General features: G+C 41.7%; 1 protein-coding gene across 4 annotated transcripts in view; it reads right to left on the bottom strand.

Annotated features, from left to right (window-relative positions):
• mast3b (microtubule associated serine/threonine kinase 3b) overlaps positions 1 to 12,758 on the bottom strand; it is a 41,395-nt gene that overhangs the window by 6,197 nt on the left and 22,440 nt on the right. For all 4 annotated transcript variants that reach the window (XM_074634633.1, XM_074634632.1, XM_074634634.1 and 1 more), the window contains 18 exons: positions 11,884 to 12,041; positions 10,123 to 10,198; positions 9,797 to 10,006; positions 7,331 to 7,432; positions 6,627 to 6,759; positions 6,305 to 6,366; positions 5,655 to 5,746; positions 4,696 to 4,904; positions 4,402 to 4,540; positions 3,934 to 4,066; positions 3,328 to 3,493; positions 2,920 to 3,021; positions 2,611 to 2,733; positions 2,267 to 2,379; positions 1,510 to 1,676; positions 1,091 to 1,212; positions 784 to 984; positions 438 to 664 (listed from right to left, as the gene is read on the bottom strand). In XM_074634633.1, coding sequence (XP_074490734.1) covers positions 438 to 664; positions 784 to 984; positions 1,091 to 1,212; positions 1,510 to 1,676; positions 2,267 to 2,379; positions 2,611 to 2,733; positions 2,920 to 3,021; positions 3,328 to 3,493; positions 3,934 to 4,066; positions 4,402 to 4,540; positions 4,696 to 4,904; positions 5,655 to 5,746; positions 6,305 to 6,366; positions 6,627 to 6,759; positions 7,331 to 7,432; positions 9,797 to 10,006; positions 10,123 to 10,198; positions 11,884 to 12,041 — 2,535 coding nt within the window. The remainder of the gene's footprint in view (positions 1 to 437; positions 665 to 783; positions 985 to 1,090; positions 1,213 to 1,509; positions 1,677 to 2,266; positions 2,380 to 2,610; positions 2,734 to 2,919; positions 3,022 to 3,327; positions 3,494 to 3,933; positions 4,067 to 4,401; positions 4,541 to 4,695; positions 4,905 to 5,654; positions 5,747 to 6,304; positions 6,367 to 6,626; positions 6,760 to 7,330; positions 7,433 to 9,796; positions 10,007 to 10,122; positions 10,199 to 11,883; positions 12,042 to 12,758) is intronic.

A 12,758-nucleotide genomic window follows, 5' to 3' on the forward strand; every position in this document is an offset into this window, starting at 1 on the left:
AATGAAAATGGGTTCTCTGGGTACCCACGAGTCTCCCCTTTACAGACATGCCCACTTTATGATAATCACATACAGTTTGGGGCAAGTCATAGTCAAGTCAGTACACTGACAACTGTTGTTGCCTGTTGGGCTTGAGTTTGATTTCCAATAATAAATATATACTTACATTTGCATAAAGCAGCATATTTATCCACTCCCATATTTGATAAGAGTATTAAATACTTGACAAATCTCTCTTTACGGTACATTTTAAACAGATAAAAAATGTGTGATTAATTTGCAATTAAACGTCATTAATCATGGACAATCATGTGATTAATCACGATTAACTATTTTAAGGGATTGACAGCCCTAGTATCTGTACTTAGTTACATTCCACCACTTGTTAAAGCTGCGTATCTTGTTAGGCAGACACCACTTTTAAGTCTGACACCCACCGCCACCATGTGATGCACTGTGTAGACATCGCTGTCGCCCATGTAGACCCGGATGGCCTGCAGGGTGAAGCCGAACTTCTTCCCTGAGGTGTGGATGACGATGGGAGGCCTCAAGCTGCAGGGGCTGAGCGACACGTCCCGGCTGGGGGAGGAATCACGGGACGATGGGTTGGAGGACAGAGAGCGTGGGGAGATGGGACTGGGCTGGAGGCCGCCGGGCGAGTCGTCTGAAACAAACACAGGACCGTCCATGTTAGCATGTGTAGCACACACCAGTCAGTAGCACACTGTCACGTTAATTCTGTGTTCTGCTGGACATTGAGGTGTTGATGATAACATTCTGTACCTGTAGTGATGATGAGAGATAAGGCTGAGACGGAGGCTGACTTGGGAACCTTCCCTCCACAGGGAAGCCTCTGTCTGTCCGGCGTCTCCAGCTGGTTACCGAAGCGTCGGGGGCCGGCCGGGTCCTTGGGGGACGAGTGTTTGGCCCCGGTGCTGTTGCTGCGAATCCTGATCCTCCGAAGGTTGGACACAACCACCTCAGCTGCACGTAACGCGGGTTAAAAAGGTAAACAACATGTAAATATGCTCACTGTGAATGCCTCTAACAGAAGCACTGATACATGTTGTGACATCCAGACTGGATTTACCTTCATCATCAGTGGAGAGGGCAAAGCGGGGCATCGTCTCCAGGCTGTGGGTGCTGCTCATCACCAGAGGACTGGTGCTCCTCTCAGACTGGGAGGAGCTGGAGGACGCCCGAGGCCGAAGGCTGCAAACAGTCAAAGACCAGTTGAACGGGTAAATCAAACTGGTACAAGAGTCCAAGCGATCACACAACACCACACTGTGTCTAGACTGCTTACTGCTTTTACACAGACGCACAATAGTGCTTATAATGCAGATTATGTTTTTCAGATGCAATTTTACATGTAACCTAGCAACAAGGTGCTAAACAAAAAAAAGAAAACAACAAAAAAGCATTAAGATGAACTCAAGACACTTCAAAAAGCTATGACAGGAGCAGCTTATGATATTATGGTATGACACATCTTAAACCTGTCTGTACCTGGCCATGCGTCCAGCATGTCTGCGCTCCATGCTGCCCTCTGTTGGGCTCAGGGAGGAGCTGAGCCCTCCCAGGTCCCCGCGGTCCTCCTTCTCCTCACTGTGGCTGCGGTCAGAGGAGAAGCTCAAGTTGGACGGCGTTGCCAGATGTTCTGTGCTGCTGTAAACCTGAAAGGTTGAACAGGATAGAAACAGAGAGAGCTTTCACATGATGCGGTGCACCGTCTGGCAGCACTAGAGACCCTCCACTCTTTGATAAACATGTAACTTTGTTTTCTCAAGAACATAACACAGTGGGACAGCCTGGAATTAGTTACCTTTTTCTCAATTCTGTCACAGCATGAGGTCTTTTAAATATGAATATTGACATACTTAGTTACTGAGAGGGATTTTTAACTGGTTATGAAACAGTCTCAATTTAATACTGATGCCTCTCTATGACCTACATGAGTAAACAAGACCATCAGCAAGAAGATTGGCTATTATATAGTTGTCTGGGTCTGTCCGACTGTCAGACCCTGCTGCAGTCAAATGAGAGGTTTTTGAAAGGGAATCTGGTTCTTGGAAACACATACCGCTTTTGTCCACAGGGGCCGCCAAAATCAACATGAAATTGAAGTTTCCTCATACTAGCTTTTTCAAGCAAACATTGTAAATATCAATAGAAATAATGCTGGAAGTGTCTTTTTTGCACCAATTTTTACAAAGTGCTGACCACTTTTTGAACTTATAAAGCTCTTGACTTTCAACACCCTTACCTTGCTGAAGCGATGTGACCAGGAAGAAAACTGTCTGATTTCCAAGGAAGACTCTTCATCATTTGTTTCCTCATCCTCGTCAGACGCCAAATGATGGTAACGCTCTGAACGGGCTGAAAACAGGAACAGGAGAAGACACTCAAATTTTCAGAGAAGTGGAAAATATAGGGAACCCCGTCTGTAGAGTTTGAGTTGTCAAATGTCATACATTTATGCATCGCAATAGAGGTCTGAAACAGCCACCATAAATGCTGTTCTTTGCTGTCACTCTAGTAGTCACTCTAATGTGTTTTAAATGTGGGAGAAAAACGACTCTTTAAGCCTGAAGTCAGGATGTGACTTACTGTCGAAGTAGCTGGTGTCGTCCTCCGCCTCCAGCTGAGGGATGAATTCAGCTTTCTGCCTCAGGAGTCCATTCCAGTCCAAACCTATGAAGAAGGGGTGCTGTTTGACCTCCGGGGCTCCGCCTGCAACCACAGATTTTCACAGCCAGTCAAATACTGGATAAAGTTCAATGACACTCAAGAGGCAACATGTAAAATACAAATAAAAATTTTAGGATTGAGAGAAAACACCCTTATTTTTTAGTATCAGCCTATATCAAACACCATCTGCAGCTTTTCATGAGTTAATCGCAGTAAACTGAGCATTACCAGTTCCTAGTCGGTCTAAAGGACTCTGTCTGAGCAGGCGGGTGATCAGATCCTGGGCATCAAATGGTAAGGCATCGTCTCCTTCTGGCCAAATGATATCATCTGTAAGAAAAAAACAACAACAGAAAAACAAGCTAGATTAATCACCACAAATAAAAGCTCAATATAACATAACATAGCTTCTGGAGGTTTTGCAGTGCTTGAAACAACATTTTGTAATTCAAATACAATCTCTACTGGCACTAAAGTATTACCATATCTTGGCCTTTGGCGAACAACATGACATTGTTTTATATGCAAAAAAAAAATCAATGCCATGATACAAGTTTATTCTCACAAAGATTTTCTAACAACATTAGAAAACAGTAGACTCCTCTATTTCTTCTAATGGCTGATTTCAGCACTCACCACTGACAACTTGTCCAAAAAGCTCTTCAGGTGTGTCTCCAAAGAAAGGAACGCAGCCGACCAGGAATTCATACAGGATGACTCCCATCGCCCACCAGTCCACTGGCTTCCCATAACCTTGCCTGAGGATCACCTCCGGGGCGATGTACTCCGGAGTGCCACACACCTGCACAAGCAAACCAACTCAGGTAAGTTAAGGGCAACAGAAACAGCTGCTCCCATAATCAGTGGTGTTCAGAGCTGCAAGGATAAAATCGATTAGTAGTCAACTATTAAATTAATTGCCAACTATTTTAAGAAAAAAAAAAAGTCAAAATTCTCCGATTCCAGCTTCTTAAATGTGAATAGTTTCTGGTTTCTTTACTCTTCTATGACAGTAAACTGAATATCTTTGAGTTGTGGACAAAACAAGACATTTGAGGACGTTATATCGGGCTTTAGAAATACTGATCAACATTTTTCATAATTTTCTGACATTTTATAGCCCAAACAAGTAATCAATTAATCGAGAAAAAATCAACAGGTTAATTGACGATGAATATAATCGTTAGTTGCATCCCACATGCAAAAAGTATATTTTGTCTCTTACATTCAAACCAGTCTCACCTGTTTGTCTATAAACTCTCTTGTGTCTTGCTCCATGTGACCCTCATACATGTTGGTGGTCATGTTCATCAGGCCAATTTTAGACAGGCCGAAGTCAGTCAGCTTGATGTGGCCCATGGATGTAATCAACAAACTGTTGGGTGGAAAAAGACAAAATAATCCACGATCAACAAGAGCAGTTTTCCCCCAAGGTGTACTTTACTTTTGAATAGTCAATACTTTCGCCAAATTCTCCAAGCAAATGCAAGAACCCAGATTGAAATATAAAGGGAGGAGGACTGAAAAAAAAGAAATCTGGACTCTCTTGGTGCCTCATCACAGACCAGATCATGTAAGTTTAGTAATTTATTGATGTTTAAAGCAAGAGTGCCGGGTCATACTCAGTACATTTCCAAAAGAGAAGCCAGTGTTAGTACAGAAAGGACTGGTCCATGCAAAAACAGGAATGAAATTGGGTTGAGTTCTCACTTGTCAGGTTTGAGATCCCGATGCACAATACCATAGTTGTGAAGGTACTCCAGGGCCAGGACTGTTTCAGCAAAGTACAGCCTTGTCATTTCTACAGGCAGTGGGCCCATGTTCTTGAGCAGGTTGGCACAATCTCCACCTTAACGAAACAGAAAAACAGAAAACCATGGGCATTGTGTTCATTTTCATTTCTGTTGCCTGGACTAATGTTCCTTATTTCTAGTTCTACATTACCACTTAGTGTACACCGCTGTAGATTAGAAAAATTAAAATGTCAGTCTTTCTCTACTTTACCTTCCACGTATTCCATGACCATGCAGAGGTGACGTCGTGTCTCAAAAGAGCAGAACATTGAGACGACGAAGGGGTTCTCTGCAAACGTCAGGATGTCTCGCTCCACGAAAGCCTGCTGGATCTGGTTCCTCAGGACCAGGTTCTGCCGATTTATCTTTTTCATGGCAAACCGTTGGCGTGTCTCCTTGTGACGGACCAGATACACGGCCCTGTCAAAAACCACATGAGCCACATTAGACACATAACCTTCACACTTAACAGGAAAAAAGGGCTTCAAGAAACCTTTAAGGGATATTCTCATTGAAAACATGGGCAAACACAGGGTTGAAGTCTTCACTGACTACTTGCAGCTACTTTTGAAGTGTAACTTTTACTTCTGAGATTTAGGATTCCCATCACCTTATTCTACTTCAACCCACGACTGCATAGATACACGTTGCCTTTGCTGTGTCATGATCAAACCACAGCCACCATTCAAGCCAAAGAGGATGAAATTTGAGTGAAATTTCAGCACCCTTCTCTTTGAAATTTTTGCCTTTCTCACAACTGCAGCGCTCCGTGAGCTGTTTTCTGTTCTGACAGTCTGAAGGAGTCATGAAACTCCTCATCTTTATTAAACCACAGTCAAAGAATAAGGCGATACGCTGCTGCGTAATTAGTTGAAAACCACCGTGACGATACTTTGGATGGTTGATAAAAAAGAGGAAATTGTTTTCTGACAAGATAATTATATATAATGGATGAATTTAATGAAGCTGTTCTGGTTTGCTGAAAGGGTTTCATTGAACTTCTTGCATGCAGTAGATTTTTCAAGAAATCTCTTTTGACTTGTTTTCAAGTTTTTTAGCTCTTGGTATAAAAGAGAGAAACAAATCTGTGTGTTTGCAACAAATCTTTTGGAAAACTGAAACAATGCCAAGAAAAAGCAAAGTAAGCTGGAACAAGCTTTTCATTCTTACCCGTAAGCTCCATTACTGATGAGTTTGATCGTTTCAAAATCACTCTCAAAAGGTTTCCTTCGAGTCGGCGTCAGCGTTTGTGGGGCCTTATTCTATAAAGAGAGAAGCAGACACGTGATGCCAGAGGCTGTTTGTTGGAATGGTAAAATGCAGCACAGTACTGTTATCGGGATGATTAGGATTATTACAGTATAATAAATGTTCCAGGGCCTGTTCTACAGTCTGCTACATGAACTACCACTGTGCTGACACATTTTGTCCATATATATGAATTTGGGATTTCAGGCAATATAACTAAAACCTGCGTCATTTGCAGCGACATATTCTGTAGCAATTTTGAGATTTACTTAACCTTACACATGTCTTGGCTTCCTGTAGCCCACCAAATGAAAAGAACACTCTGAATTAAAAATATTTATGGCATCCTTTCACACAAAAATGGGTCACTGGAAACCACAAAAAAATAAAATATCCCGAGACACATTTAGCACGACATTGAGAGGTGGCTAAAAAACAATTTAAGATAAGGGTTAGAAGAAAATATCAGTTTAGAGTGCACCTATTCTTTTAATTTTTAATCTGAAACCATATCCTCTTCCAATATGAAATACTGTTACAGGTAGTCAGTAATAATAAAAGGGAAAGCTTACCTCCACATTAGCATCAGTTTCCACTGAAGGACTGGCATCATACTGTTCAAGCTGTACCATGTCTGGAAATAACAGAGAAAGACTGTGGTTAACATTACTGCAAAGAATACCCTCTGCTACTCATTACTCAACTGATTTCACACATAGTGGATAGTTCTGTTAGACCATCTGAGGGTTGTCATGTGTTGTAAATGGTGTTCAGCTGTACAGAAACTGGTTCCTAAAGTCTGTTTATGTGACACAAAACAAATTTCTTGAACCGACTGAACCTGAATTTCAGGCCACATAAGTGTGAACAGAGTGTAAGGCTTCACTTCTTTACCTTCCAATGGGTCCCGTGTGAGACCCAGCTGACTGATGATGTAGCGAGGGATGTCCGTCTTGATTCCCTGGCCGACTTTGGCGTGACCCTCTGCTGCCTCAAGCAAGTGATAAAACTCCTCCGGGTCAAACTCCTGTAAACAGCAAACAGCATCCAAGACTCATTAATGTGGACTGGCTGAAACCAATATCCTGTCAGACTGAGCTCAAAGAAGGAAACAGCAAAAGCAAGTGTTTAATCTGAATCAGTGGTACATGTCAAAGGCAACAGTAGTCACAAAGATGTTCAGCTTCTCGTCAAAGAGGCTTCAAGTCCAGTCGCTTTTGATTGATTCTAATAGTTATCCCCTTAACTGGATGACAAAGTTAAGGGGATAACTTTTAAAAAATAGCATTTAAAAAATAGATTTAAAAGTTCAACAATATGTTTTTGCAGAGACAATGTCCTAATTACTCTGGATAATCCATAGTCCTCACTGACAACGGTTTCATTCGGAACGTTTATCTACTGACGGGAAAACGTAGTGAAAGTTTAGTACTATTATCTTCCTTCAAAGATCATCAACTTCATGTCGTCCACTTTCTAAGAGAGAATTGAGGTCAGGAACTCATTTCAGTCCTACTTTAACGTCTACTGACTTCTACTCGTTTCATCACATTAATCTCATTTTCAATTAGGAATAGATTTTCTCCTCCTCAGCTTACCAGACACTCCAGGAGGCGAGCCGGCCGTGAGATTATGATGAGGATCTTCCTCACAAGCTGGATGATGATGGATACCTCCTCGCTTTCAGAGCGCTCGTAGGCCTGGAAAACAGTAATGGGAGCAGGGGCAAAAATAAATGTCAAGTTTATTTATGCAACCAACTGGCTCATTATAAAATGCCCAAAAGAGGACGAAACACATCAACACAGATTCAAAATCATACTTTAAAATCAGAAAAAAACAAGCAAATATATAGATAGATAGGATGATGAAAAAGTTAAATATCATGACATTTCTGACCAAATATGGTGCTATGTCAAACTGTGCACACCCTTCAGTTTTTGTTTTTTTGTTGCACTGTGGAAATATATTAAAATCAAATTAAATTGTTAATAACAAACATTTGTAATATAAAAGGGAAATAAATGTAAAGGAAAAATAAGCAAAAGGGGAAACAGTCATTTCCATTTTGGCACATTTTGAGTTGTGGGATAAAAGATGGCATATAATGCATCATGGATAATCTATAATAAAAAGAATCAAATACACTAAATCATGTGTATTTTTTACTAAGCCGATAAAATGGTTACAAAATGGAAAAATTGGGTGTGCAAAAAGGATGTGAACCTCTTTTGTCATCAAGGCATAGTTGCGTCAGTGGAAAATAATTGATCAAAGGGGGGAACACACTTTTCCACCCCTGAAAAAAGCACTGTTGCAGAAGCACTGCTTTGTTCTGCAACAGGAAATATAAATATATAAAAAACTGTGACTTCAAAGCAGATGGGTACGGTACTAAAGAGAAATATGAAAACAGACGCTGTCTGGAAGAAATGCGTCACAAAAGACATCACTTTAGACCAAGAGGAATTATTAGAATAATCACTGGGTGGGTGGGTGGAGTCTGGATGAATCATCCACGACCTTTCTTGTAGATTGCTGTGACAGTGTGTACTAGTGACACACTGGCTGCATTGTATACTATGCATTTGTGTCCAAGTCACATGCATGTACAGCCTGGACCATGACAAGATCAGGCCTACTCTCATCTGTCTGTTAAATATAAGGCTACAGTCAGCAGCCGGTTATCTTAGCTTAGCATAAAGACTGGAAACGGGTAGCCTGGCTCTGTCCAGGTAACAAAAACCTGCCCATCAGCTACTCTACAAAGTCAAACTATTCCTTTAACTTTCTCCAACCCAGTGGTTGAGAGAACCATGGTCTACCCGTGTGATTATCTGTGTTATCGTATCACCCTCTGGTCATACCAGACCCACAATCCAATGTGAATGTCACAATGCGGAAATGTGAGAAAGACAGTTTTGTTACTAGAGAGTCACAAGGCCAACTCCTCAAACAGCTGTGTCCTACTATTAAAACACCGGATCCTCACATGCTTAAGTGTTAAGTCATTTGAGAGAGTCTGGTTTAAAAAGGTATAGTATAATATGCAGGAATTTCCTAAAAAACAATAGAGACTCATAAAAAGTATTCCCTTTCACTTATGACCCACTATATATAAAGTGTGTGGTGGTGTCTGTATCTGCAGAGACCCTGCAGCCCTCTGCCTGTATTTTCTCTTTTCTTATTGTTTTGCTGTGTTCAGGACGTTTCTGGGCGTCAGCCTTTGGGCAGCGGGTGTGTAGCCCACTTTTGTTGCAAAGATCAGAAGGCAGTGCACAGGAGGTTTTTCAATATTTGCTGCCAATAGCACAAAATGGGTCACTTTCTGTACACCAGAGGACATTTCCCAGGCAAGAGCAACCAGAAAATAAGTGTTTAAAACATAAATGTCGTAGCTTTTACAAACTGAAAGTAATTTGTATCACTACCTACATTAAACCACAAATTAATAGAGAGAATTTAGATGACTGAAAATGTAGTTTTATCCTTGAAATCGTTTTAAACAAAGTGGCCTTGGCACACAAAGTGAGTCTTCAGGTTTGTGTGTGTGGCTGTGTGTGTGTGTGTGTGTGTGTGTGTGTGTGTGTGTGTGTGTGTGTGTGTGTGTATGACAGCATTTGTTCCACTGTATGGGAACAGACTTATCAGTTCAGCTGGAGGTACAGCGAGTCGGCCGTGCCTTCTGTCTGACAGCATGCAGAGGAACAGGGGAAGAGGTTGCTATAGAAACTAACATTTTATCACAACACAGATAAGATCTGTAACAAAAGCACCTCTCACCATCGCTGACAATTTCCACAACCAGATCTATTGTGTGTGCCTTTAGCGATCAGACGGTTATTGAGCGACTGCCTGATTGCACATTTCACCCTGGCTCTATCAATCCCCTTTCATAACATCCGAGTGTCAAGATGAAGAGTTCACACGTAGTAGCTCATCAGCTGATGCTGAAAGCTGTAGCATGCAATTATTATGTTTTTGCAACTATCGAAACCCAGTTTGACCCATTTCATTTCTACATCAGTCCCGCTGGACCCAAATCAGCTGGCTGTTCCCCCCACCTCGTGAAGCAGCTTCTCCAGCTTCTCCTGCAGCTCGGCAAAGTAGCGGGAAGTAACCAGGCCTTTCTGGGACTTGTCCAGGCAGTCTCTAACCAGCTCGACCAACTGGTGCTGGATGAATCCCAGCACCCCGTCAGCCAGCGGGAGGGAGCTGTCTGGAGAGCAGTGGGTGATAATCTCAAACAAGCGCTCCTCCATCTGGGCTGTGGCCTGCAGGGAGGACAAGCACACAAAGACACAGTTAGTAATTATGATTTTTACTCTACGCAGCACCAAATGTCCAAAATATTTCTGTGGGTGGGGTCATATGGTTTTCTGGTGCATACCTTTGGAAAACGTTCTCTGTAAACATGGTTCATCATGACGATCTCATTATCAAAGGAGACACTCGATCGCCCGGGGCTGCAACAGAAACAAAACAACAGGTTAGTGTATTTTTAATTGATCAACAAATGCATTCAGATTTTTACCAATACACAATCAAATCCACTAAGCTAGGATGGGGTGTGAAAGCGCTGGTTATGTCATCGAGGCCATCGCGGTTATCTAGAGATGATTCAGTTCAGCCCACCCAAACGTACACAAATCAACTCTAAAAATCATAGTTTGGGTTTGACTGAAAGATTTTTTTTAGGTCAAATCTACACTTGTATTTTTGATCTCAACCTGCCAAAAAGCAATACTGTGAGCCAACATTCGATTTTGGTAGCTCTTAAGGTGGTAAAGCTACAATCGGAGTGGATTTCACTGTCAGCTTTTGATGTTTCTACATCGACAAGCAGAGGTTTCTTCTGGCCAAACAGTGTGAATCATCAACATCCCTCAATTAGTCATTTACTGCAACACCACTTCAGCGTTTAGGCCGATGAGACGGGTGTATTTTTACAAAACAAATCTTGTTTGATGAAGCTTCAAACGGAACAGATGGAGGGGAAACCTATCACATGCAAACAGGCTCCCTAAGCCTTTTTTTGTCATGAAAGACGCCTCTGTTAAACTGGATGGCTGCTGCCCAACACACACTGCTGCAGCTCATCGTGGCTCTCTGCATCAGCCCCCCCATCTCACCATCCCCCTAAACCACCCCCACCCCTTGACTACAGTTCAGCAGCTAGATCCCTGAGGCGCTCTGTTAGCTAGCATGCCCACGCACGGCACACCATGGTGCCAGAACACAGAGCACTCAGCCATCGCACAAACAGCACAGAGCAGAGCCAACAGACAAAAGTTGTCAAAAGCACACAGCTCAGCAGTCAGATCTCCACCTGCCTGCCGGCCAACAGGCATGTGTGAGGCTTCAGACGCCAAATGCCGTGTTTGCTTGTGAATTTGTCTTGGTCATACTGAAGCACAGACATGTTGACATCTGACAGTCTACCAGTACATAATGACACCAAGGACCTCATGAGCAGTGCAAAACATGCTTCTTAAATGTTGTTTTCTGCAACAAAGAGGAAGCTAATCCCTCGGGAAGAATTACTGCATTTAATCTGTATAAAATATCTATTTCATTAGCTCAATGACAGGCCAAGAAACAATAGAAAACAGATGTTTAGGCTTGGTTCAGACTGGTTTGTGGTTTTGATGGGAATATACAAGTGGTAAACATAAGTGTAACCCACTAACACTTCCCTCTTCTCTGCGTAGATCTATGGCGCAAGAATGGACACTTTAAAAAGGTAAAATTCAGCATCAAGAAAAGAAGCTATCCCACACTTAAGACCAACATTTGAGGAATATGTAATAATTAGGGCTGTCAATCGATTCAAATATTTAATCGGGATTAAATTGCATGATTGTCCATTATAAATCGTGATTAATCGCAAATTACTCACACATTTTTTATCTGTTCAAAATCTACCTTAAAAGGGAGATTTGTCAAGTATTAATATTAATATTAATATTAATACTCTTATCAACATGGTAGTGGGCAAATATGCTTGTTTTATGCAAATGTATGTATATTTGTATTATTGGAAATCAATTAACAACACAAAACAATGACAAATATAGTCCGGAAATCCTCACAGGTTCTGCATTTAGCATTACATTTATAAAAATATGTTCAAATCCAAAGGACTGGCTACCTGAGGCTCCGAGACCGGGGCCGTATGACCGTCGAGTGCCGCCCATCCTCGTCAGTCATGCTGTCCGTGCTGCGGAAGTGTTTGAAGAGGAAGTGCAGCTCATCTTGAGTCGGCTGGTAGGGAAGCTGGTGAAGACGCTCCTGGGAGGACGAGGAGGACTGCGGACACAAAGAGGGACCCATCAGTCGACAGAATGATTTCATTTCTACACCGCAAACACTGGACTTAACCCTGGGAGACCGCTGGTCATGTCCCATGTGAAACTAAAAGTCAACGTTAACTTACAAAGTCATTTTAAGTCATACCATGATGATTTTCACTAAACCTAACCCAGTAGTGTTACTGCCTAAACCTAACCAAGTATTTTTGTTGCCATCTTCAGATTCATCTGCTGGTATTTTAGCCAAACACACAAACCACGTTTGTCATCTCTTCAGCCAAACTGAGATACTTGTTTTGATAATTACATGATGATAATGACAGTTGCTCAGGTAAATTGAGTTTAATGTGGTGCAGCTGCTGGTACCTAACTGCGTTTAAAGCCATATCTGGAGGACAAAAGAAAACTTACATTTTTTTGTGGAGCTATGACCCAAAATAAAACTAAAATTGTTTTGACAACGACCTTTTATCCACATAAAAGGACAACTGATTATTGAATAATTCTGCACATTTATATTTAAAGAATGTTTATTTATACAGTCCTTAGACTTAAAAGGCCTCATAGAGACAAAAAGACAGAAATATTGGGATGTAACACATGTTCTAAAGACTAACGGCTTCCCAAACTGAACTAATCCAGCCACGGGTTGTCAAAGTGGATGATTAGCGACACCAAGTTAAGCCAAAGACAAATTTAAAATGGTGCTAAATGT

The sequence above is a fragment of the Sebastes fasciatus genome, chromosome 5 (assembly GCF_043250625.1).
Source record: "Sebastes fasciatus isolate fSebFas1 chromosome 5, fSebFas1.pri, whole genome shotgun sequence".
NCBI lineage: Eukaryota > Metazoa > Chordata > Actinopteri > Perciformes > Sebastidae > Sebastes > Sebastes fasciatus.